Source organism: Mirounga leonina, unplaced genomic scaffold (genome assembly GCF_011800145.1).
Source record: "Mirounga leonina isolate KUSES-001 unplaced genomic scaffold, KU_Mleo_1.0 Mir_150, whole genome shotgun sequence".
Taxonomy (NCBI): Eukaryota; Metazoa; Chordata; class Mammalia; order Carnivora; family Phocidae; genus Mirounga; species Mirounga leonina.
Window position 1 is genome coordinate 14,814,812 of NW_023270374.1, and position 27,670 is coordinate 14,842,481.

The 27,670-nt window shown below is 38.3% G+C and overlaps 1 protein-coding gene across 3 annotated transcripts; it reads left to right on the plus strand.

The window, feature by feature from the left end:
* Positions 1-73: 73 nt before the first annotated feature.
* MKKS (McKusick-Kaufman syndrome) lies at positions 74-26,712 on the plus strand. Of its 3 annotated transcripts, none has more exons than XM_035005836.1 (6): positions 74-316; positions 12,478-12,542; positions 18,433-19,843; positions 22,519-22,694; positions 23,632-23,742; positions 25,942-26,382. In XM_035005836.1, exons 3-6 carry the CDS (start codon positions 18,859-18,861, stop codon positions 26,380-26,382), a joined length of 1,713 nt encoding a protein of 570 aa, XP_034861727.1. In that variant the 5' UTR covers positions 74-316; positions 12,478-12,542; positions 18,433-18,858. The 3 variants fall into 3 exon arrangements, with proteins under 3 accessions (XP_034861727.1, XP_034861728.1, XP_034861726.1); XM_035005835.1 differs by having other exon boundaries at positions 76-316; positions 12,315-12,542; positions 25,942-26,712; XM_035005837.1 differs by lacking the exon at positions 12,478-12,542.
* Positions 26,713-27,670: the final 958 nt, after the last annotated feature.

Genomic DNA, 27,670 nt, shown 5'->3' on the forward strand with positions numbered 1-27,670 from the left:
AGATACTGTGCCCTAACACGTCCATTTGATACTATTTAAATTCTTTAGTTTCTACTCATTTGCTGAGACTGACGCCGAATAAGCTCCGCCCCCGGCTCTTTCCGGTCTCTGGCAAAGGCTGTCTGGACTGAGAACCTCGCTAAAACCCGGAAAAGCGGATTCTCAGCAGCGCTGGCGCCAACCACAGCGCTGCGCATGCTCTGTCTCCAAGGTTCGAGCGCAGGTTGGCCGGACCGGCTGCGGCGGCTGCGTGTGGCTCGGCCTATGGGGCTAGCTGGTGGCGGCGGCCTAGGGAGACTCAGCGGCTGGTGGGCAGGTGAGAGCGCTAGAACCTCAGGTGGGAAAACCTGCTTTCTGCCTGGCCGAAGAGAAGGGAGGTGGGCTTGTTGGTGCCCCTGCCCCCTCTCAGGAAGGTCACTGGTGTCTTCGTTGAAGGATATTTGGGGGCGGGGACAAGGAGGAGTCTGGCTCCTTGGAAAACTAAAGACCTACCCTTAACGTAGCCATAGGCAGTAAATGCTTGCTGAGGGAAGGAATGTGGATGACTAGGAGGTTTTCCAGTAGTGTGGGTACAGTTCCAGGTGTAGACCCTCCTCCCTCTCCCACCTGCGCGGCCACACCGTGGAGGAGATGGAAAAGGTGTTACAGTGAAAGCACCGATTGCACCTGCGCTGCCACCTGCTAGCTGGAACCTGTGATTCGTCGGTCACTCTTTCGCAGGGAGAGGGCACTGTGTGCCTGTGTCTGTCTGGGGGGTGAGGGCCACTCTCTGACGTGGAACTGGACGTCAGAACTGTTGTACAGCATGGTTAGTGCCCACCGTGCGAAAGCAGAAGCAGGACGCACAGGACTTTTGACGTCGTGGGAATGGAAATCCTTTTGAGATGAAAACCTCCTGGGTCATACTCATCTTTTCCCCGAATAGGACCATACCCAAATACTGTTGCTGTTACAGAGGCTCTCAATTCTGGCAGTTTCAGTCACTCACTAACCTTGTCAATTTATATTCATATTCATATATATATTTGTGACACTGTGCTGAGTTAGCAGATACAGCAGTGACCAAGACAGATATAGTCCCTGACCACATGGAGCTTATATTCTAGTGATGGGAGAACAAACAATAAACAAGTACACTGATAATGAACAAGATGTGTCCAGATTATCCTAGGTTGGATTCCCTGGGTAGCAGACTCTTAAGGAGGAGATTTGTGGGCAGGACATTTATTAGCAAGGACTCTTTTGGATCTTACCAAGGAATAAAAGAAGCAGGAATTGGCAGATAGAAAAAGTTAAGCTGCAGTGCAGTCCCAAGGGAACTCTGGTGTTGGTTTGTCCCTTCAGAGGTGTCCCACGTTGGAGGGAAGAGCCAGGCCTTTATACATGGGCAGTCGTTGGATGCCTGTTGTCCTGAAAAGACGGTGTGACCTCTGCTGTTTTCAGCCAGGTCAGTCCTGGAAGGGGACTGACAACTGAGGGCTGTCTCAGCAGTCCCAAGACTGGGGAAATAAGCCTTTCATTCTTAAAGGGGACCACGGTGGCCCATCACAGCATTCACTACAACAGTAGGGCTTTGAAGGTAATGGTGGGATGTATTAGGGAATAATGGGAGTGGGAGAGGGAAGAAACTTTATAGACTGGGTGCTCAGAGAAAGGCTCTCTGGGTAGGTGACATCTGAACGAAGAGCTGAAGCACAAGAATGAGCCACCTTGTAAGACAAGGGGAGGAAGATGCTCCACTTTTTGCTATGCACTGAGAATATAACAGAGAAACAAAAAAAATGGCTGCTACCTTCTGTTACAGTGGGTGGCTGTTACTGGTTTTTATACATACTGACTCCCTACTATAACTAAAGATGGATACATAAAAATAGATGGAGACTAACAGGAAGATAGAGGAGAAACTGAGAAGTCCAGAAGTTTTGAAAAATTAGTCAACTTGGTAAAGACTTTTAATCTCTACAGTGTTGTTTTTTTTTTTTTGCTCGTATACAGCATTTAATCATGTTTTATTTGGATTTTGCCTTTCTCTTCTTAAGCTTATATTCTCTTTGGGGACAGGAACCATGCCTTATTCATCTTAGTTGTCCCACCACACCCACCCCAGCCCCCACCCAGCCTAATGTCCTGCTAGCACCTAGTAGACACTAAGTAAACATTTGAATAGAATTAATCTCGAACATATTTGAAGTGAAAATTGATAAACCCTAAGTGATAGAGACACTATTTTGGGATCTGTCTTTACAATATCCCTCAGTTTTATAAATTATAACCCAATATTAGTTGAAGTATTAGATGATAATACACAATTGCTCTGGTCAGACAGGAATCTCCAGAGGTGCCTATTTCTGTTAATTTGTATTAAAGATAATATACTTCCAATAGTAATAGTTGCCATAATTTGAGTGCTTCCCACATACTAGACACTGTACTAAGCAATAAATATATAAGTATATATGTAGTGATCTTCATAACATAGCTGATATTACAAATTATTAAATTGAGGCAGGAGAGAAGTGATTTGCCCAAAATTATAATTAATTTTTGGTGGTTAGAATTGGATTCCCATCATTACTTAATGCCTCTGCTGTTAAGTAACAAAGATATCTGGGGGCTCCTGGGTGGCTCAGTGGGTTAAGTGCCTCACTCTTGGTTTCGGCTCAGGTTGTGATCTCAGGGTCATGAAATCGAGCTCCCCATCGGGCTCTGCGCTCAGCACAGAGTCTGCTTAAGACTCTGTCTCCCTCTACCCCTCCCCCCATGCTCGCTATCTCTCGCTCTCCCCCCCCCTCTAAAAATAAATAAATCTTTTAAAAAAAAGTAACCAACATTTCTGAAAATAGAGCCCACTAGGACTCTATTAACTGTTATCAAAGAAAAAAATTACTAGCCCTGTTTTTGCTGCTTTGCTCTGAGTTTTCCTGTTTCCTTCACAATTAGCTTTCCCGGCTCTCACTGGTAGGAGTTTACCTTTCCTATAACATCCTGAAATCATTACAGATCCACCTCCCCTCCAGTCAAAGTAACCCTAGAGATCTCAAGCTCTTACATGGGAATCGGGGTATTTTTGTTCACATCTAGACTAACTGAAACTGCCCAGAGAAACGGGTCTCCTTTATGGGGACCACTTCCCTTAGTCTGGGCAGGTATTCCAGTCCTCTCCTCTTCTTGCTATACTTTAGATTGGCTCTATTCCTTTTGAAATAACCAAAACAAGAGTAGTAGCTAATAATCACTGAGTCCAAACTAAGTACCAGGTACTGTGCTAACTTCACAACAACCTTGTGATATGGAAGTCATTATTACGCTCATTTTACAGATGATGAAACTGAGGCATAGTGAGTGAGGTTAAGGGACTCATCCAAAGTCACAGCTAGTTGTAAAGTGCTGAGGTGGAGATTGAAAGCTCAGGCAGTAGGATTCCACAGTTCATCCCCTTAATCACACTACATGACAGTGCATTCTTACTAAGATGATTTGCTGTGCTTTACCTTCTGAAAACTGGTAACCAGGACTAGATCCTGGTGGGCCTCTTGTGCTGTACTAAGAAATTTAGATTTCACCTTCTAATCAAAAATATCACGAATGGCTTCTAAGCAGAGCATAAACAATCACATTTGGTTTTTTGCAAGATGGCTGTTAAGTGGGTGGAGTATATTTAGTGAAGAGCAAACTAGAGCAGTGGTTCTCTAACTTTAACTTAAAAAACACAAATTACTGGACCCCACCTTAGAGTTTCTGACTTGGTAGGTCAGAGGCAGCCCAAGAATTTGTATTTCTCATAAGTTGATGATGCTAATGCTACTGGTAAGGGGACCACACTTTGAGAGCCACTGGATTATAAGTAAGGACGTCGTGTGAAGTGATGAGGGTCTGGACTGTGACTGTGGGGAGAGGTTATTTGAGATTGTCATGTCAAATGGCAGGGCTGGGGTACTGATTTGATGAGGAATACAAGGAAAAGGGCAGAGACCACTATATCCAGACTTGAAAGGCTTGGTGGGTAATGCTTTTTTTTTTTTTTTTTTTTTAACCAAAACAGTTAATAGAGGTAGAACAGCAGTTTGGGAATGAAAGAGGATTCATATGTATATGAAATGAGTTTAGACTGTTTGTGGGTACAGGTAGAGGTTTACAGTAGCAGTTGGATATGTGGGTTGAAGGTGCAGCCGTCATTAATGGATGTGCTGTAATAGAAGCTTTGGATGTGAATGAGACCACCCAGGGAACGAACACGGGAAGAGACGACCAAGGACAGATCTTTGATAAGGGTGAATAGGTGGATGGAAACCAAGGGGCCATTAAGGGAGACTGACAAGGAACAGACCAGAGAGTCCCAAGTACTTAAGGGAGTTTCAGGAACACATCAAAATGCTTGAGAGATCAAGTAAGGGGAGAGATTGGTGATCTTCACAGTCAGAGCAGTTTCCATGGAGAGTAGAACAAAAGCAGATTAGTTGAGTTTGAAAATGGAAGTGGGAAGTGACTCTAGGAAAAGATTCATTATTTGAAAGGAATCCGATTGTATAGTAGCTGGAAGGGAGACTGGGAAAGGTCTCCTAAAGCAACTTGTTTTGGTTCTTTTCAATGGGGAAAAATGGTCAGGTTTTGTGGAGGAAAAAGACCCATTCATTATAAGTGGGAGGTGGGAGATGTAAGAGAAGGATAGTGGAGTTAGAACCCTTCAGAGACAGCAGGGAAGGAGGTTAAGATGAGAGCTGAGATGGAGCGGTTTTTTCATGTGAGATAGGAAGTTAAGGGTGCTACTACCCAATAGCCATAATTTTTTCTGGACATTCGGTTAGCTGCAGAAACAGAGGTGAAGAGTAAAATAGAGCTCTTGAAAATGATGAAGATAGAAATCGCCTTTTTAGGGATTCAGAGCTAACTAGGGGTACATAGTCACTGCTGTAGCACTAAGGGGCCAGTTAACTGCACATTTAATCTGGAACAAGCTGGCTTTCAGCATGATACCCACTCCCCTTCCCCCACAAACCTCAGCATCAAATGGCAGCCAGGTGTAAAAACAGAAAGGGAATGGAAAGGTTGTAGTGTTGTTTTACAGAGTTTATACTTAAATTAAGTATACTTAAAAGAGAATGCATGAATGCATTTAAGTATAAACTCTGTAAAACAACACTACAACCTTTCTGATAAGCCACAGCCTGCAGTAAGCTGGTTTTCTCTTCCTCATTAGCCCCTAATCACTCATTCACTGTTCACATTTTGAACTGTCGACAATTAGTAAAGCTCCCTTACAAAACTTGTGATGCTTTCAGTATATTATTTATTCATAAAGACGTTGAATTCACGGTAATGGGAGAGGTAGCAGAGACCACAAAATACTTAAACATAACTATGTTGACCTTCACTGTGTTTCTGACTACTCCTGACCAGCTGTGCTGTCAGCACTATAGCTCCTGGGTGTAGGTCAAGCCGACCTTGAGGGAGGGGAGGGAATTGTAGGATTTTGCAGATGGAAACTTTAGAACTCAGGTATGATCTGTTCAGTTCATCAAGAGCCGACAGTACTGTATTTGATGTGTGTGTTTTTACAAGACGTAAATTCAGCAAAACTGTGTTATTTTAGGTGATAACAGATAAAAAAGGGGAAAAAAGGAAACTGATGGTCTTTCTAGTATGCCAGTCAGTTGAATAAGCATGAAGACAGTACACAGTCCTTCTAATGTGTACACAAAAAATGCCAGCATTTGAACTGCCATATTAAAAACTGAGGATATTTTTAGCATCAGAGATTGGAGTTCAGAAATGAAGAATTCTCAAATATCTAAGCCAACATTGTCATAAAAGGCATTATACAGCTTCAGTAAACTTCATCACATAATCACAGTCACAAGATCTGGGCTAATTGTGTAACATTCTGTCTAATGTCCTCTTCACGTTTAAATTACATTCAGTGGAAGTCTATAAAAATTGCTATTTTTCAAATACTTTTAGCAGAGCAGTACTGAAAACCTGAGAAGAATCTACCATACACTGTGTCCAAAAGACCAGCAGATGGCGCCCAGCAAGCCCAGTAGGCAAAATGATAACCTTTTACAGAATATTTCCTGCATCCAGGTTGTTGTAGGCCTAATTTAGTAATGGCCAGTAACAAAACTTGATGATTTTAATTGACATGATGCTACACAGAAAGAGTAAACTGATAGCTAGAGCTAGGCTGTTTAGGATTTTGTAGGAAGCTTAATGGCCTTTCTGTCCTTTGCCTTACTGTCCAGTTCTGTCACCTAGAAACCTTCATTTAGCTTGGAATGTAACAAGCTACAAAAGCCTGTGAGAGGCCTTAGTGGTAGAAATTGAAGAGATAATAATTTCTGTAATACAAGTTAGGGGGAGGGAAAGTTGCTACTTTAGACACAGTAATGCCTTGACTTTAAACAGTATTTGTGGTCTGAAGTAATATATCTCAGTGTTTTCCTTTCTTGGCCTTTATACTTATAGGTACTCAGAAGATTACAGTATTTTATTAAGGTGGAGATGTAGCAAGCTTCTCCCCATTCTGTTCATTAACTCTTACTATTCATTCTGTAGTAAGAACTGAGCTGAAGAAAACTAAAATTAGTGCAGCTAATCTCAACTATTAGTAGGTCACAGATGTGTATTTGGAGGATATAGACTCTAATTTTGGACAAGTTGACACAAGACCACTGTTAACCTCTTACATACCTGACATGAGAATCAGAAGAACATGCCAGGCTTAATGCATTAGGATAGTTGACCTCAGTGACTCTTACAAGTGTGCACGATGCACTCAGAATGTTCTTCTCATCCATCATCATGCACTGGAAATTCTGATTAACTCTGCTGCCGAAGCTGGGTCACTAATTCTTGACTTTCGAAAATAGCCTAAAAGAATACCAGCCAAGACTTTTGGGACTCCAAAATCCAAGCTGAGTATCACAATTAACTGACGATAATCTTGGAATCAATCTATTAGTGTTTCCTCATTTATAAAGTGGCCTCATAAAACTGCTATGAAAACAAAATGAGATAAAAAATGTGGAACCTTTGGAATAATTCAAGATACATATTTTTGAAAGGAGAGTATATAAAAGCATAATCTGTGTTAAGATTGCCTCTAAACAGGGACGCCTGAGTGGCTCAGCTGGTTGAGCATCTGCCTTCAGCTCGGGTCATAATCCCAGGGTCCTGGGATCGAGGCCCCTATCAGGCTCCTTGCTCAGCAGGGAGCCTGCTTCTCCCTCTGCCTGTCGGTCTCCCTTCTTGTGCATGTTCTCTCTCTGACAGATAAATAAAATCTTTAAAAAAAAAAAAAAAGATTGCCTCTAAACATATTTTAAACTTAACAGAAGGCATTTCAATGAATAAAACTATAAACGCTGTTTTACTTGACCTAAACTTAGTAATTTTATTTCTCTTCCTTTCTCTCATCTTTCCAAGAGTCCCATACCTTCTTTATTTGTTTAGGAGTGCGTTTAAAGAAGATTCAGAAAAGATAAGAAAAAGGCAGTTGCAGGTACCAAAGAGGGGTAAGGAGAAGGAAAAATCATTCTGCTCTCATTTCTGTTGCGGCTTTACTCCAAACAAAATTGAAAAGCTCAATGAATAAACAGCAAGGACTAACTTATTTTTAGTGATCAACCTGTTACTGCTCATCAAATCTGATCATTTTGAGTGCCCTCTTGTTTTGTTTCAGACTCAGAAATCTCTGGTGTCAGTAAAATAGTTCCATTGCACTTGGACTGATTTGCCAAGTGTTTTGAGGGAAGGACCATCTCAAGATAAGTTGTATTCAGCCTAATTTCCCATTTCCCAAATTGAATCTCCGTATCCCTTCTGCTCAGCACCATGAACCTTTGTAAAAGTCAAGGTTTTAAAAACCTCATAAGTTCATTTGGAAAATGAATTAATGAAGAAATCTGGTAATTCTTTATATTATCCTGAGAAGCAGCATATAGGGACTGTAAACAAGGACTCTGGAATATGTACAAGAATATTTGTTGCCATAACATATTTAGCAATAAATTTAACATTGAACAAATCTCAAATGTCTATCTATCAAATTAGCTTATCTCCATACAATCAAAAACTATGCAGCTATCAGAAATGATAATGAAGACTTATATTCTTGGGGGAAGAAAAGATTATAAAACACCATATAAATTGTCATCACATTTTTGTTAAAACCAAAAAGATGACAGACATTTTTAGCTTTCTTTTCCTTATTTCTGTATTTTCTAACTTTGAAAAACAAGTCTATGTTATATTAGAAATGGCAGGATGCTAATTTTCATTTTGAAAAAATCCCTCAAAAGAATTGAGAAGGGAAAAGGTGTTAAAATTGTATCCCCAAAATATGTTTGATTGTATTTTAAAGCTCCACAAGAAGATATGAACAAAATAAGGAACACATTACCTCACTACCACATGGAATGTCAAATTTCAAAACTATGTTGTCTTTTTCTTAAAACTAATGAGCCTTATTTAGTAAAGTCTAATGTGTCTTGTCTTGGGAAGTTGGTTGTTCAGGCAACTGGATACATGTGATGTGCTGGAAAGCTATTAAATGAAAGAAATGAAGGAGGTTAAAGTTACTGTACCATTTTAAAAGATTGCTAGTTCCATCTGGCTTGGTGGTGATGGACTGTTATACATACAGTGTGGTAGTGTTTTTATTTGGATTAAATGTGAGAACTCTAAAAGTATCTTACATAGTAAAAAGCCCTAATCATCCTGATCCTGATCATTTTCCAAGCATCTCAGAGTACAACAGAATAATCATTGGAAAATAGTTACCTGCCTCTCACTCCCATGAGCCAAATCAGTATATGAGATACGGAGAATTTGAGGAAATGGGGACATTTAGGTGTTGCATAAACATTAAAGCAATTAATCATTAGATCAGTCTACATCATTTACTAACCAGGAAGTCTATTACTGGACCTCGGTGATAATGGCCAATAATGAGTTTTCAACCAAAACAGATAATAATTCCCTGATTTAACTAAGCCTAAATGTAGAAAAAGATGCATAGTTCCTTAAGTAATCCTAATGGAAATGAATAATAGACTGTTAAACACAATGTAAATAAAATGGAATGCCTCCTTTGTCCTTAACCCTTGGATGACCTGAAGAGTCATTAGTGTAAGCTATCTTGATGCTAATCCAAAACTCTTCCCAAAGTAGGTTCACGGTAGATCACATCACATACTATGTTCTACATGGAGAGAATATTCTATACAACAATTTCCCAAACATTGCTGTTATATAGTTTAATTTGTTCTGCATTTTAGTTATTGAGTTCTTCATCCCAACTTTATTATTTTATTCTTTTATACAAACAATTCTCTTTTCTATAAGCTGTTTCCCAGAAGTTTATAATTCAGGAAAAAGCTGACAAATACTGAATTGTGTTAATGATCATGGAGAAGTAAACTGTGAATAGAAGAGATGCCATCCATTAAAAGTAATGTGACTTGATAACCTCATGTTGAGACTGTCAAAGGTGTTGGAGTCACCTTAGGTATTGATGACACTAGATATGAATGACAGTATCTTCAAAACCTTTAATTGAAGGTATTTTGTGGACAAAAACATCACATCAGTCAACACAAGACAGTTAACTGGTATAGCCTCTGTCCTTTCTCTCTATGAAGTAATCCTTACTATAGTTCTTCCCTCATTACTCCCAGATCACCCAGGGTTTTATCGTATCCTCAAATCTCAAAGGCATTTTGTACAGTGGGCTTCACAATGAAAGTTAATGATACAGTTAATTGTGATTGGCTTTCTCCAAAGATAGAACATAAGTTTGTCCATAAAAGGTACAGTCCCTAAAGGTTACAAAAAGTCATAGGATACAAGAGCACTTTAGAATAGGAAAAAGGCGGGACGCCTGGGTGGCTCAGTCGGTTAGGTGTCTGCCTTCACCTCAGGTATGGTCCCAGGGTCCTGGGATTGAGTCCTGCATCGGGCTCCCTGCTCAGCGGGGAGTCCGCTTCTCCCTCTGCCACTCCTTCTGCTTATGTGAGCTCTGACAAATAAAATCTTAAAAAAAAAAAAAAAAAAAATAGAACAGGAAAAAGGCAAAAATACTTCAGTTACAAAGTAGGTCATCTAGTAGTTTAAGTTTTACAATAAAGTCCTTACAAAACGTGAATTTGGACAGTGGGAGAAATGGTTTCTAATGTTGGAAATGATATATGTACATAGGCATAACTCTAAGCTTTCTGTTTATTTTTTTTTTAAAGACTTATTTTTTTTTTTAAGATTTTATTTATTTATTTGAGAGAGAGAATGAGAGACAGAGAGCACGAGAGGGAAGAGGGCAGAGGGGGAAGCAGACCCCCCACTGAGCAGGGAGCCCGATGCGGGACTCGATCCCGGGACTCCAGGATCATGACCTGAGCCGAAGGCAGTCGCTTAACCAACTGAGCCACCCAGGCGCCCCTAAGATTTACTTATTTTAAAAAGAGCACATGTGAGAGCAGGGCAGTGGGGGCAGAAGGAGGGAGAGAGAGAATCCCAAGCAGACTCCCCACTGAGCAGGGAGCCCTACACAGGGCTGATCTCACAACCCTGAGATCATGACCTGAGTGGAAATCAAGAGTTGGATGCTCAGCTGACTGAACCACCCATGTGCCCTCCTGTTTATTTTTTCTTAACATTTGTATAAATTTTAATCATATACATACACAAAGCTGTATGATATTTTTATTTATTTATTTATTTATTTATTTATTTATTTATTTATTTAGATGTAGTGTTCCATGATTCATTGTTTGCGTATAACACCCAGTGCTCCATTAAATATGTGCCCTCTTTAATACCCATCACCAGGCTAACCTATCCCCCCACCCCCCCCAGAACCCTCAGTTTGTTTCTCATACACATGGAACACTGAGATGGTTAAGGTGTTTAACTCATTAGCAGTAGATTTTAATCTTACAAGGGAAAGAATAAGTAAAAGTTCTGTTCAGACATTTTTCTAGTGGCATTCATACAAAAAATTTTTTTTTAAAGATTTTATTTATTTGACAGAGAGAGACACAGTGAGAGAGGGAACACAAGCAGGGGGAGTGGGAGAGGGAGAAGCAGACTTCCCGCTGAGCAGGGAGCCCGATGCGGGGCTTGATCCCAGGACTCCGGGACCACGACCCAAGCCGAAGGCAGACGCCCAACGACGGAGCCAACCAGGCACCCCTCATACAAAATTATTGTAACATAATGGATTGCATGATACTGAAACTCATATATATGCTATTGAACCTAATTCTTAGTATATTCCATAGATGATGGAGCAGTATTTATTATCTTTCTGTGCTCAGAAAGGAACTTTGAAAGTGGGCCCATTCATACCATCACAAGTCTATAAGCTAATCACTAAAGCCTAATGAGCATCCCTTAAATTAAAAAATATATAATTAGTCTTTAGAGGTTGCCCAGACTCGAGTTCCCAAACCCAACAGATCATCAAAAACAGACTTCTTGGACCACATCCCATGCATTCCAGACCAGACAGAGGAAAGGAATCTTTTTTAATACAACCTAGCTTTGTAACTACAGGCAGGTTACTAGCCCCAATTTCTCTATGTAAACTGGGTAGAGAGTAAACCCTGTAGGGTAGAGTCTGCGGGAAGCCTGCTCCCTCTCCCACTCCCCCTGCTTGTGTTCCCTCTCTCGCTGTGTCTCTCTCTGTCAAATAAATAAATAAAATCTTTAGGGAAAAAAAAAAAGTAATAAGTGTAAACACTAAAATCCTTTGCTTCAGGACATAAATAGAAATGGCATTAATTCATCCTAACTCAGAGTGCATGCCAGTATTCACCTGTTACAACTGGAATCCATGCATGACTGTCCCAATCTCAGTTGAAACACCATCACTTACATGCCAGAATGCAGAATCTCAATTCTTATTGCATATTTAAGGATTACCATTTGATTCTTCTGTTAAAATTCTGACTAAATGTATTTTTTAAATTAATTTTACTGTGGCTCAGAGAATATATAATTAATTATATAAAGAAAATGATATCTATGCATGAGCATTTCCAAAGATTTATATAGCTTTTCTAGGAGGTGATGTGGCCCCTTTAACAATCTTTGAGTAAAGGTTTGTATTGCTTTATAAGTTTCTGAAGCCTGACTTCCTGCTGTCCCTTTGAGCCTACAACATATCCTTTTTTGTTAATGAATATCACACTGTATTGCACCCAAAAATGTTTAATAGTCAGGTTTTATTAGAGTGCAATATTCTCCTTGTGGCAGTTCATAGTTGTAACTTGAGGGAGTTGTTTTGTTCTTACCTTCTTTACCTGTTGGCCTTTTCCTAGGTGCACTGTTGCTGAAGTACTATGAGCTTTCAGAACTTCTGGAGAAACTACAAAGTTCTGATTGTTATGGTACCTTTAGTTGGGTTCATACATTTGGGATGGCATAGAATCAAGAGCAGCCCTGTTTTCCAAATGCCTAATAAGGACAATGTTTCTGCACCAGATAGTCCAGCACGTGAATGTCCTGAGAAGAATCACATCGAAGGGAAATAGGCTTGGAATCTTCAGGTAAGTTCAGTTTAATCTGGTTAACCAAATGGTATGTTACAACAATGGGAAATACAATCTTTAAAAAAGTATAGGGGCACCTGGGTGGCTCAGTCGATTAAGCATCTGCCTTCAGCTCAGGTCGTGATCCCAGCATCCTGGGGCTGAGTCCTGCATCAGGCTCCTTGCTCAGCCGGGAGCCTGCTTCTTACTCAGCCTGTTGCTCCCCCTGCTTGTGCTTGCGCACGCTCTCTCTCTCTGACAAATAAATAAATAAATAAAATCTTTTTTAAAAAAATTAAAAATTAGAGCTCTGACAAGAAAAAGCTGAAGTTGGTAAGTTACCTGTTGTTTTTATTATGACCCACTGACACAATATTATTCTGCAGTTGCTTCTAGAAAAGTTTGTTCTATAGAGACCTTTGACAGCTGCCTCGCAGAGTCATTTGGATGAAAGGAGGATAGTCCATTACTTGTCCAGTCCTTTTCATTAACAATGTCACCAGGATCATGAGTGTGTCCAAAAGAGCAGTTGTCTACCTGCTATAAATCCATCCCAGAGCATACAAATCTATAACTTGCAAAAGTTCTCTCCTTTGTTATTATTGTTCTGTTTCTTTCCAAGGCAAATAAAACTAATTGTATTCCATTTTTAGTATCTATTTTTTTAGTATCTAATTTTTTTTAATTTTATTTATTTATTTGAGATAGAGAGCGAGCATAAGCGGGGGAGGTGCAGAGAGAGAATCCTCCAGCAGACTCCCCACTGAGCGAGGAGCCCAATGCAGGGTGCAATCCCAGGACCCCAGAATCATGACCTGAGCTGAAGACAGACGCAACCGACTGAGCCACCCAGGCGCCCCTAGTATCTAATATTTTACCTTCAAAATAATTTGTTACTTTTGAGAGTCACTGAAATAAGAGAATATAGTTACATAATTCAGGATTATAATCCCTTAACTATAATTCCAAAATCCAAAAGTTCCAAAATCCAAAAGATTTTGTCATAACTCCTTTGGTAGCAAAACTTGACCTTAATACACGAGGCAGTTTGCAGTCTATTCCACTCAATATGAATATTTAGTTTCACTGCAGAAATACTGTTGTGTTTGATTAATGGGTGCTAGACGCTATACTATTTTTCTAAAATCCCAGAAATTCTGAATTATGAAACTCATCTGCCCCCAGACAGAGAACTGTGAACCTATAATTGTGGATCATTTTCTACCTTAATATACCATTTTGACCTGTGGTGAGTAATAATATGCTTTAAATTTTGGCATAAGGTAGGTCAGTTTAGGGCCTGCTTCTTACAGAAAGAAGACCTCAGTAAGATTCTCCTCATTCTTAAGAGGTCTATGATTTTGATTTATGATAAAATTATAATTTCTTATTACACTATTTTAAATCAAGATTTTATTTTTAAATGCTCTTAAAGAGAAAGGGAAGAGCATGGCTTTAATACTTTAATTATTTAATAATAAAAAGCCAGATAGTAAAATATCAGAACCTTAATAACGTAAAAGAGTAACCCTAAGACATTCTGTGTAAGATTTGTGTTCATAAAGGGAGTTTTAGTGCACATGAGCAGAGAGTTAAGGAGTTTATTAGATGCTTGATTTTAGCTTTTCTAGACTGTAATGAGATCATTAGAGAGAGTGGGTGTGTGTGTGTGTGTGTAGAGAGAGAGAGAATACATATATAGTGTGATATAGTGTGTGGGTATATTACTTATGACATCATTTTTTTCCTTTAATTCTTCTCATAAGAGTTTGGGGCCCTGCTACAGCCAAACTTTGAAAAAAAAAAGGAAGTAGTTTCTCCTTCTGTGAAAAGAAATACAAGGAATATTATTGAGGTATTCCTAGAGAAAAAGTAAAGTTGAGAAAAGAAAGCATTTTTCTAAAACACTAAGGTAAAAATAGAGATTTTGGATGTCAGTGCTGCAGTATTTAGAAGTCTTAAGTGACCAACACTGCCAATCAAGCAAGCAGAAACAGATATTAGAACAACTTTGGGGTGAGCAAATGTTAAAACCAGATTTAGAGTGAGTTAAACACTGATTCTATCAAAAGAATGTACTGTTATTTGTCCCTTATTATTTTTTTAATTTTTACTTTTTTTAAAGCTTTATTTATTTATTTTGGAGAGGGGGGGGTGCAAGCAGGGGGAGAGGGAGACAAGCAGACTCCCTGCTGATCATGGAGCCCAACGCGGGGCTCAATCTCAGGACCCTGAGATCATGGCCTGAGCTGAAATCAAGACAGATGCTTAACCAACTGAGCCACCCCATAATTTTTACTTTTTATTATGGAAAATTGCAAACATACCCCAAAATAAAGAGAGGAGAGTATATTCAACTCTCTAGTATCCATCACCCAGCTTTAACACTTAGCAACATTTTGCCCATCTTCTTTTATCTATCCTTCTGTCTCCACCCCCTTTTTGATTACTGCAGTATTTTAAAGCAAATCCCAGGCTTCAATGTGTATTTTTAACATTAAGGATAAATACACACACAATCAAGTGATTATCACACTGAAAAAACTAATGGTAACTCCTATCATTGGATACCCAGGGCCATGTTCATATTTCCAAATTTATCTTTTAAAAAAATCTCCTTTAGAGGTGGTTTGTTGGAATTGGAATCCAAACAAGGTCCACACGTTGCATTTTAAAGATATATCTTTTCAACCACTACATTTCCCCTCCCAGTCTGCTGCTTTTTGAATGTCCCACATTCTGAATTTGGTTGATTGAGTCCTTATTTTGTCATTTAACAAGTTTCTTGCTCTCCCATATCTCCTGTAATCCGGTAGTTAGATCAGAAGGCCTGCTTTGATTTACTTTTTTTTCTTCTTGAAAAAGAATACTTCATGTATGTGCTTTGGTATACATCCTAGTGAATCACATTGTTTCACATTTAATGTCTGATCCACTTTCAGTGTTGCTAAGATTTAAGTGCATTATCAGTCTGATCTCTCCATTATAAAATCTGTTATGAAATTTATTTATGATTGGGCACCTGGGTGGTTCAGTCAGTTAAGCGTCTGACTCTTGATTTCTGCTCAGGTCATGATCTCAGGTTTGTGGGATTGAGCCCTGTGACAGGTTCCGTCATGGACATGGAGCCTGCTTGGGATTCTCTCTCTCTCTCCCTCTCCCTTCACCCCTACACACTCTAAAAAAATTATTTATGATCGTTGTTCTAATCTAGGCATTGGAAACTTTTTTTCTATAAATGACCAGATAGTAAATATTTTAGGCTTTGCAGACCATACAGTCTCTTATTTCAACTACTCAACTTTCTGTTGTAGCACAGAAGCATTCATACATGATACATGAGCATGAGCCAATAAGACTTTATTTACAAAAATAGGTGGTGGGCAAGATGTGGCCCATGGACTGTAATTTGCCAACCACCATGAAGGTCCAATCCATTATTTCCTTAGGGGTTGCAAAATGATGCTGTTCAAATTCTATCATTCCTTCTCCATTTATGAGCTAGAACAACTTCCCCTCATCAGCTATTCAGTTACCCCTCAAAATGCATTTATCAGGAAAAGCAAGAAAACTGCTTTATTTCCTCTATCAGTTTTTATAAAAGTGAGTTAGTGCCCTCATAGCAATGAGGGTTTTTGGGTTTGATGACAATATGAATTCATGAGTTTGCAAATTATTTGAGTTATCTCAAGGTATTACTATCAGTATTCTTTTTAAGACTCAAATTGTACCATCTTGGATGCCCTCCCAAGTTGACTTCTGTGTCTGTTTTTTTCCTGTGCTCTTTGATATGACCCAAGTGTATTTTTTGGCAAAAGAAGTCCTCAGCTCATCTTGTGTATTTCTTGCCTCAGACCTAGAATCAGCCATTTCTCCAAGGAAACCTGGTTCCTTTTAGGAGAAAATTATGGTTTATAGTTTTTAAAATCATAATTTATAGTGTGTGTCTAAATTTAGAATACAGTCATGTAAGTTTTACTAATATTTTAATTAGGTTATCCATTACTGCAAAAGCCCGTCTGCCAGGCCTATGCATCCAGGAAGTCAGAGTCATTCATGTGATGGTAGCCTTTGGAACTGTGGGTCACAGTGTTAGGAAAAAAGAGTCTTAACAGATCTAAACTGGCACTTCCAAACATATTCTGTAAGCCAGCCCAGTGTTTGGTTCATTTCTTTTCTTTCAATTGTACCTTGTTTTGTCCGGATCTATACCCACGTGTTGGCAAGTTTTGACATCCTAAAAATGATTTGGGAGTCACCAACACTTTCAATGATTTCTCCCTTTCTCATTTTATAGAGATACTAACCAAAAGATGTAGTTACTGGTCTCACCACCACAAGACTGTTAGAGGTGCCAACTTAACATTCCACTTTTGAAAAGTTGCATGTCACTGTTAGGTATTGAAAATGCTTTTTTTTTTTTTTTAACTGGAGAAATCATCTTCTTGATCACAGTTTGTTATGATTTGTGGTTTGTGTGGTTGTGTGCTGTTACATGTAAAATAATGTATGGAAGTCACTTCACTAAGATTTCATTTAAGTGTATGTCACAGATTTTCCTGAATCTAAAATAACCATTGAAATAATATTTAAGTACCTTGGCTGTTCCTGGCATAAGATGAAAGATTTTTTTCCTCGTCCTATAAAAAAAAGATGACTATAGCTTTATTGCAGAGAGAAAACTAGTCATCATTGCCTTCCCTTTATTTGGGCCCAGTTGCCATGGTTACAGTCCTTTAAATGGGGAGGAGTGGTAACCAAAATAACGCTTCGAATAACATTCCCTCCCTCTGTTCACCTCTTCTTTGCACTTCTTCCATCACGTTTTTGGCCTGTATCACACTGTGCCATAGTCTACTTCAGTTAGTACTATGGTCTGGTAGTCCATTTAGTTTTATTTGTGCTGAATACTGTCCAAGTAATTAGCATAATTACCATATCCCTAAAAATAATAATTGGCTGAACCTTCACCTTCAAAGCACCTAACCTCAACAGATAAGGTCCATGACCTAAGATTTTTTATTTTTTCCACACATTACTAAAGTGTCAGGATTTTATGCCCCAAGGCACACTATTTATTTACAACCTTGTTAAGAAAGCTAGTAGGAGAGCACATGTTACATTTTATGGTATTTAGACCTTTTGAGATCAAATTGCAAATCAGATCCTATTTTTCTCTTTGTCAAATAGCATATCCCCTGGTTTTTGTATTTACTGTCAATAACCAAAGTCTTGGAGAGGATTCAGTTGTAGGACATTAAAACTGACAATCGTTGATTGATAGAATAAAACTATAGAAAATTACATTGAAGTTAGCCAAACATTGAAAACATGGTTTATTCTTTGGGACAATGTGCTATGCAGATTTATACAGCTAGAGATGGCCTATACAATACAGAGTGTGTCTATAGTAGGGAGACTGACAGTTCTCTTATTTCATAATTATTTTTAAGCAGGATTTGATGTACACGTATCTTTGTTCAGATCTACACTTTCCAAGTAAACCAAAGTTACAGAAGAAAACATAACATTAAATCTTGATGTAAGAGAATAAAAACATTTGGGATTTTTTTTTTAAGACTCAGCATTTTATAATGAGTTTTATAATGTAGCATTTCTTTTCTAGAAGCATATCTTATTCAAATAATTGTACTGTAAGCTTTCTAGCTATGTTGTTCTGCATTCCAAAATCATTCAAATATCAGTACTTTTTCTTGGAGGGATTCACTGAAGAAAAAAGGAATGACTGTTTAGTCTGAGTGGATTTACATTTCTCATTTTGTGGAGGCTTGTGCCAGTTGGTAATTCCTTTTCCTAAAGAGGGAGCAGAGCATCAAAATATTAAGCTGCATTCTATTAAATGTTTTAGACTTATTTCTCTAAAATGTTTTTCCTTTATTTCTTATAGAAAGAAGCATCTTAATGAGTCTGAGCTTGATATTGAAAGAAGAGATGAAAAACACCAGCTGGATTAGAAAGAACTGGCTTCTTGTAGCTGGGGTGTCTTTCGTAGGTGTCCATCTTGGAACATACTTTATACAGAAGGCTGCAAAACAATCTATAAAATCTCAACCTAGAGGCAAACAAGAGTACTGAAGAATGAAATAAAAATAAATATTTGGAATTACTAATATGTCACTAAGTCATTACATGCTAGTTATTTTCATAAGCCTGGAGCTATTTAATTTTAAAGCCACAGTGCTGCATATTCAAGACTTTCATTCTTGAAGGATAATTTTTTTCTCTAAATGTCAAGACCCATGACAATGAAATAAATAGAAAAATATGTGTAACAAAATAAAAACTGTCTTCATCACTTGCCACCGGAAGTAAGATGTCTCGTTTAGAAGCTAAAAAGTCGTCATTGTGTAAAAGTGAACCACTGACAAGTGAGAGAGTCAGGGCCACACTTTGTATCTTGAAAGGAGTCCTGACATCCAGCTATGGCCCTTCGGGGAGGCTGAAGCAGGTGCACAACGGGCTTGGAGGCTGTGTGCGCACCACCTCACATTCGTCGGCCCTGCTCTCCAGCCTTCCCGTCACCCACCCCATTTTAAAGATCCTGACGACGTCCATGCAGAATCATGTGTCGTGTTTCAGTGACTGTGGCTTATTCACGGCCATTCTTTGCTGCAATCTGATTGAAAATCTTCAGAGAACAGGCTTGACACCGACCACTGTTATTAAATTAAACCAGCACCTTTTACGCCTCTGCACCAGTTACCTCAAGTCCGAGTCCTGTGGTTGTCGAATTCTAGTTGACTTTAGCAGGCCTCAGACCCTCCTTTGTTTGGTGCGCAGTATAGTAACAAGTAAACCCGCTGGTGTGCTCACCAGAGAGGAAACAGACCACATCAGTGCTTTGGTTCTGAGAGCCTTTTTGCTTACAATTCCAGACAACGCCAAAGACTGCCTCCTTTTAGGAAAGAGTATAATTGTGCCTTTAAAAGGTCAAAGAGTTCTAGATTCTTCTGTATTCCCTGGAATACTTATTGAAATGTCAGAAGTTCAACTGATGAAGATCTTACCTATCAAAAAATCAGATGCCTTCAAGGTGGCACTCTTTTGTGCTTCTTTATCTGGAGATCTCTCTGATACTGGAGAAGGAACTGTGGTGGTCAGTTCCGGGGTCTCTCTTGAAAATGCAGCCCTGGAGCAGTTGCTTAACCTAGGAAGGCAGCTAGTTGGTGATCACGTAGATCTTGTCATGTGCCAAAAAGTTATACACCCATCTTTAAAACAGTTTCTCAGTATGCACCGTGTAATTGCTGTAGACAGAGTTGGAGTGGCTCTGATGGAACCCCTGAGTAAAGTGACAGGTAAAAAGCACCTTCAGCTTTTGCCCCTTACAGTTAATAATCACACTCTTTTTTTGAGTGGACATTCTTGGTGTGCGTCACTGTTAACATCTTGAAAAATTTTAGAAGCTGCCAACCTTGCAGCATGTGTATCATTTCTGCCAGCAAAGGTGGCTTCTAAGAAACACCCTGTACTGTTCGTTTCCTAAAACTTGAGTGATTATGGCAATTTCTGTGTATTTTCCAGCCCCAGAAAAGACTAGGGTCTATTATAATCTAAAACCATTAACCCCCCAAACATCTTAGAGTACTGAGAAGTTTAACAGCCTCATAGTCCTAAGGTGTTTCATACTTTACACAAAATTCTTCTACTTGAATTTTACAAGTAGAAATCACATTATATTCAGAAGATAATTTTGCAGCTAAAATTTTCTTCACTTCTCTACTTCTTCACTACTGTACTGCCTAAATAGTAATTCCTAATTAGGGGTGGGTAGGTGGGTGAATGTGTGCAGGCACACATGCACGCTACCTTTAAATATCCCAGATATTTCCAGCTGAGCTCCTTGAGAATCAGGATTATCTTTTATATTTAGCACTGACAACAGGCCTGGTCCACAGCAGGTGTTCTAAAATGTTTGTTGAACTGACTAATATTTGGTAAGGTACAGAATTGCAACAGGCAAGAAATTCACTGTATTTTACAAATTAAAATCAGACATAAGGCTGATATTCACCTATTACAGCCAAAGAAACATGACAATGTAAAGAGTTCATGATTTGAGCCACTTTCAGTATCTTTTCAATTGCATTGACAACATAGCAGTCATTCTATTCCGATTGATTGCAACATTTATCAGACTTAAGCCATTGTTAAAGTTCACTATTTTTAGTGTTGTTATAAATCATCAAAAAGTAGTAGTATATATGCCAGTATTGAATACCTAATATCTGGGTTATTGCCCTGTCTCTATGTCCCATGATTGTCAAAGTGGAAATTATTATGAAATAATGAAATAGTTCCATGGACCTCTTGTGGTTGATGTTCTGGGTCAGACCCATAGTTTTAAATACTTACTGGTTTTTCATGACTTTTCCAGTTGTGAATATTTGGGTATTACAGATTATTTAGTTTTTAAAATGTGAAATAGAAGGTTGCTGCCTGTGTTCTCCTTTAGGATTTTGATGGACTCCTGTCTCACATTTAGGTCTTTCAACCATTTGGAGTCTATTTTTGTGTGTGGTGTAAGGAAATGGTCCAGTTTCATTCTTCTGCATGTGGCTATCCAATTTTCCCAACACCATTTGTTGAAGAGACTGTCTTTTTTTCCATTGGACCTTCTTTCCTGCTTTGTCAAAGATGAGTTGACCATAGAGTTGAGGGTCCATTTCTGGGCTCTCTATTCTGTTCCATTGATCTATGTGTCTGTTTTTGTGCCAGTACCATACTGTCTTGATGATGACAGCTTTGTAATAGAGCTGGAAGTCCGGAATTGTGATGCCACCATGTATAGTGATTAATATAACATAATAAAATAAATAAATAAATAAATAAACAAAAATAAAAAAAAAATGTGAAACAGGTGCCTGGGTGGCTCAGTCAGTTGAGCATCCACATCCAATTCTTGGATTCAGCTCAGGTCATGATCTCGGGGTTGTGGGATCAAACCCCACATCAGGCTCTGTGCTGGGCGTGGAGCCTGCTTAAGATTCACTCTCTCCCTCTCTAAAAAATTAAGATGTGAAACATTTTGCCATAGAAACAATAGTTTAAGTGGGCACTGGGTTTCTATACCCCTACAATTCTTACTTATCCCGCATATAACTAGAACATGGTATAAATAGCCAGAACTTTAGTCCTGGATCTTGGGAGCAGTGACCTTTTGAGATAAAAAGGAAGGGAAAAAAATAGTTATACCAAGCCCATGGCTTAGGTAAACTATGTTTTCCACCCTCCTTAGTGTATCTAACATTACCTCCTTTCTCCCTCTTTCAGACAAAATTCCTCTTTATTGGTCTGGATTAAGTAGTGGGGCTATTGTCCATGGGCCACTGGTGCGTTTGAAGTTCGTCATGGCGTACAGAGCATTGAACATTTGATTTGCTTTATTTGTGAAGCAGACAATATTATCCCCATTTTACTCCTATGGGGAGGCCCACCCAGAAAAGTTAAATGATATGAGTGACTTGCTTCATGTCCAGTGGCTCATAGCGGTAGAGCCAGACCCTCTCTGTTTCATCCACCAAGTGAAGTAACACATCCTGTAGGTGTTTTTTTTTTTTTTTTAATCCTTAAATTTCAGATTACTCAAGTATTCCTTACTCTGAGGCTTCAGAAGAAAGAATATTCAAAGAAGTCTAATTGTTCGGTGATTATTTTCTGGGTTCTTGCAAATTTTTTAAGCTCCCAGAAAATGTATGCACATTTTTGTGAGCCTTTTTCTAGAGAGTATAAAATAGCTCCTAACAGATGTTCAAAGTCTGTAAACCAAAAGAACCTCTGCTTTGCTTTATTTCTATATCATCTTAATAGCAGAATACTACTTACTTTATAGGTTTTAGAAGCATCTTATTCTATATTTCATGTTGTAAAGTGTATGCGTGTGGGACTTTTATATTGGCTAGGAGTCAGTTTTAATGATTGGATGTTCCATCTTTACTCATATGTTTTGTGTTTTCTAAACTTTGAAAAACAGGAACACAGCCTATTGGTTCCCTAGGCTCAATCTCTCCTAGTAGTTATGGAAGCGTGAAAGATTTGTGCCCTGCAAAGTTTGGCTTCAAACATTTTCTTCATCTTATTCCTAATGAAGCAACTATCTGCAGCTTGCTGCTCTGCAGCAGAAACGACACCGCTTGGAATGAGCTGAAGGTAGGTCACAGACTCTGAATTCCATTATTTAGGGGCTGAGGCCGCAGTTAAATAGACACAGTAGAATTTGTGTGAGCCATGTATTTTGTTTTTCATAACTTTCCCAGGTGATTTAGAAAGCAAAAACAACAAAACTGACAGAATTAAAGTCCCAAGTAAGCAGATTTACTTGCCTGTGATATTACACAGTAGACTCGGCGAGCACTACCAGTTATTTCTGGTACTTACATGCAATCTAAAAGTCCTTGACATGTGAACTTTTCTTAGCAATTAACTTGAACTGTGTACTCTTTGATGCTAATGTGTATGAATAATTCACTGAGAAAAATGAATTCCCCAGCCATACCCGTCATCCACCTCTTGATAGAGTTTGTCTTCTACCAGCAATAACACGTGCAACTTATTTAAGAGAAGTGATAACCTATGGTATTGGTCACGAACTTAAAGATTATATATACTCAAGGATATATCCTTGATAAATATGAAAGGTCTCTGTGTTTTTCTTTTTATTACTACTGGGTTGTAGCTGTTACTACTTCCATAGCAACTTGCAAGAAATTCTATAGCATGTATACAGCTAATTTATTTAGACTGAAATAATTTTTTTTAGTAGAAATACTAGCAAACCTTGCTGACCCAGTTATTTTGAGGCCATCCATTTGTGAATCTCAGTCTGAAGAGCTAAGTGCATATGAAAGGTGATATTAATCTGGTCCCTGGAAACAAACATCTGGCTAAAATATTTTTCTTTAATCTCTAATCTTTATTGTTCGAAAATGTATTCATTACATTACAACCTTGGCAACACAAGCTTTGTTCTTTTGCAATTAAAATCCAGCTCTTTGAGTCTAGTATCTAAGTTCCCTTGAAAACATGGTTATATTTCTTTGTGAATCTCATGTCAATGTCTGATTCTGATGATTCGCCTCTTTTTTAGCTCACATGTCAAACCGCACTGCATGTTCTGCAGTTGACAATCAAGGAACCAAGTGTTTTGTTGGGAGGTGGCTGTACTGAAACTCATTTGGCAGCATATATCAGACACAAGGTAGGTTAGATGGACCTGCTCAGATTATCTGAATTCTCAGCGACATTTGTTTTACGAGATAATAAACCAAACCAGGGTAACATGACCCTGGAGCCTTTAATGCTTAATTTCTCAGTAGTCTAACTCAAATTTTGTATTTGAAAACCCTTGAGGAAAATAACAGTTGCAAATATAAGGTAATATCTTTATCACCATGATTATTATTAATCCATCCTTTCACCAAATGATCACATTCTTTGAGTATTGTTGAAATATTGCATATTGAAATGAGCATTCTGTTAATGGAAGTTGTATTAGAGATTTCAACTGCTGTGGTACGATGATAATTGATAGTCATAATGAAAGTGTTAAGATTCGGGCGCCTGGGTGGCTCAGTCGTTAAGCGTCTGCCTTTGGCTCAGGTCATGATCCCAGGGTCCTGGGATCGAGTCCCACATTGGGCTCCCTGCTCGGCAGGAGGCCTGTTTCTCCCTCTCCCACTCCCCCTGCTTGGGTTCCTGCTCTCGCTATCTCTCTCTCTGTCAAATAAATAAATAAAATCTTGGGAAAAAAAAAAAGAAAGTGTTAAGTTTCTACAGAATACTTCAGTACCTTCTGGACTATCAAGAAAAGACTTAGTTTCATTTAATAATGCATTCCAAGTATTAGATTCTATTATAATTTTTAAATTGGTATCTATTTATAAGTTCTATCAAATAGAATGGTTTTTTATTCATTTAGGAAACTATATTCCTGATAATAGATAAATTTAGTGCATTATAGTTCTGATTATTTCATAAATACTGACCTATTTTCTTTGAAAATGGATACAAAAAAGTATGTGTTTTCCAGATATTTGCAGTTGATTCTTTGGTTAGTCAGGAGTGTTATCAAGAGACTGCAAGGAGTGCCTGAGTGGCTCAGTCAGTTGAGCATCTGACTCTTGACCTCAGCACAGGTCTTGATCTCAGAGTAGGGAGTTCAAGCCCTGCATTGAACTTTAAAAATGAAAGAGAGAGAGAGACTGCAGAGCTTCCAGTGGCTGACTAGGATTAGAGAAAGAGTAAATGTTTTTTTTTACAGATATGCCCCACCCTTTTTCCCAAAATGATTTAAAATCTATTTGATGATAAAGCACATTCATGAAAAGTTATCAGAATATACATTCTGAAAAACAAAATCAGTGCCCATGTTTGATGACAATAATATAGTCTGCAAATGGAATTAAGTAAACTGGAAAAGTTTTTTGGAGGAGGAAGGTTTTATGAGTAGGATTTTGAAGAAACAATATAGCATTGAAAATATGGGAAAAGAACAGGCAGCATAGATGGTCTCATCTGGTTCACACCTCCTGGGCAGAAAAAAAAAAGCAGCCACTGCTTTGGAATAGTTTGGATATGGGTTTTAACTATCATTCGGTTATTAGCTTACTAATATGTTATTTTTCTATAGTGAAATTGCTAGGAGAAACTTTTTTATTTTTATTTATTTATAAATATTCCATTTATTTGGGAGAGAGAGAGAACACAGAGGGAGAAGGAGACTCCCCACTGAGCAAAGAGCCCTATGTGGGGCTCGATCCCAGGACCCTGAGATCATGACCTGAGCCGAAGGCAGACGTTTTACTAACTGAGCCACCCAGGCGCCCCTAGGAGAAACTTTTTTAGAATGGTGGAACCAAAAAAAGTTTAAAATTATATTACCTTTTCATTAATTTAAAGAAATTACTTATTTTTAAAACATTGCTGTGAAAATTACACATGTCCCTAAATAGCTTTTGTCTTAATAATTATGTGTGTTCTCATTTTAAACAAATCTCAAACACTTTGCCAGCTATAAATAAGTACTGTATTTGGACATTAGCCTTCAGGAACCTCCTCCTGTGTGTATAAAAACCTGTGATATATGCATTATGCCTTGTCCATCAAATATTGAGGAGGCACAACTGGGCAGTCATTCAGAGTAAGCTGATGGGGTTTATTCTGATTCATTCATTCTGATAACATGACTAGCATATATTTATACTATAACCAACCCAATTAAGGGATAATAGCCTGGCCAGCTGACCCATATTTGCCCATTAGCATTGTGCTGAACCCCTAAGGAAATTGAACATAAATAGTAACATTATGATAAGCGTCTGATCAAGTATTTTATCTTTAAGAAACATTTTTATAATATTGCTCTGTATGTGTTTTCAATGGTTTTATTACTCTTTAGACTTGTAACGAGCCAGAAAGCATTCTCAAAGATGATGGATGTACTCAAACAGAACTTCAATTAATCACTGAAGCATTCTGCAGTGCATTAGAATCTGTTGCTGGCTCTTTAGAACATGATGGAGGTGAAGTTCTTACTGACATGAAGTATGGACACTTTTGGTCCGCTCAGGCAGAGTCTCCCTCTGTTGTTAAGTGGCCAGATTTGCTTTCAAGATGTGGCTGTGGACTATACAATAGCCAGGAAGAACTCCACTGGTCTTTCTTGAAGACTGCTCGGCATCCCTTTGCACCACAAACTTGCCTTCCACATGAAGCTATGGGCTCAGCCAACAACCTGACCTTGGACTGTTTTACTGCTAAGCTTAGTGGCCTGCAGGTGGCTGTGGAGACAGCCAATTTGATTTTGGATCTTTCATGTATCATTGAAGATAAAAACTGATAGCATAGCATATTTATGTTACAAACAAACAAAAAACCTAGTCAGGTGTCAGTTAAGAAAAATATTGAGTGTATTTTTTTCTCTCCCAAAGGCCTGTTCTGCATATTTGGATAGATTATTCATAAAATTATAGAGATACTTATATAATGGGGAAAAGTCTGATTTTTAAGTAGAAATACCATAGAATATGAAAACTATGAAGCATTATTATTAAAGGTATTATAGTTATCTTAGGGTTTCCACAGATGCCACTGTATATTGTTCTAAATTTTTGTTATTATTTTGACATCATTAAAGAATATAGAGAAATAAAAAAAATTTCCTAACCTATGCTCTGGTTTGGATATGCTTATTATAGATACTTTTTAGTAGTATTTATACATGTTTAGATTCTAAAGTATCACAAAGCACCCAACATATATTGCTCAATTAAGAGAAGTACTCAAACTGCACATTTAGTAAAATTTTGATGTTCTTTACATGAGGTACTATCATTCGGGCTTAAGTAACTGATGTCGAACCTGACCTACCTACAATTTCTAGTTTGTATCACAGTTCTTCATTTGTGTTATTTCAAAGAAATGTGTGATTAGGGGAAAAAATTACTTATGTAGTAACTAAGCGGTATAGAGAAAAGAAGTGGAAAAGTTATTTCTCTAGTTCACTCAGTAGTGTAAAGAAGAAGTCAGAAGAGCTCTCATATTCAAAGTAGAGACTGATGTTTCACCAAGGAATGTAATTTGAATGTTATGCAAATGCAATCAATGTACTGATAAATTGAAGAAGAAATACAAAATGCAGCTTGAGGAATAAGTATGGAGCTATAGCAGATGCTGTATTAAACCTTAGGAAAACATTTTGAAAATTTTTGGAAAATTAAATAATGTAAGAGTCAGTGATCAGATCTATAGCCATGATAGAAGGAGACAGAATTTTTAAGCAATTTCCTCCAATATTCTTGTAATGCAAAGCAATTTTTGCCCTGAGCCAAAGAAAAAAATGCAATATAAACTCACAGGAATGCACTATATATTGAAAACTCAGCTGCACCTCATGCTTCATAAAATACTGCTCTTAAATTTTACTTCTTTTATTATTAGAGTCAAATAGAAGGGCAGTGTGGTAGGCAGCCTTTAAGATGGCCACCAGTGACCCCTCCCACTCCTGGTTTTCACGACTTGCACAATCCCCTCCCCTTGTGTGTGGGCTGGATGTAGGGACTCCTCTGAGTCTCCATTTTCCCCTTGTGAACAGGAATGTCTTATTGCAGTTCTCCTATGCCTGCTTT

Bases quoted from the DNA above. Each gene is read 5' to 3' on its own strand.
- MKKS (XM_035005836.1), top strand. From the start codon at position 18,859: ATGTCTCGTTTAGAAGCTAAAAAGTCGTCATTGTGTAAAAGTGAACCA. The intron at 19,844-22,518 runs GTAAAAAGCACC...TTTGAAAAACAG, and splicing joins ACCCCTGAGTAAAGTGACAG to GAACACAGCCTATTGGTTCC. The intron at 22,695-23,631 runs GTAGGTCACAGA...CCTCTTTTTTAG, and splicing joins CCGCTTGGAATGAGCTGAAG to CTCACATGTCAAACCGCACT.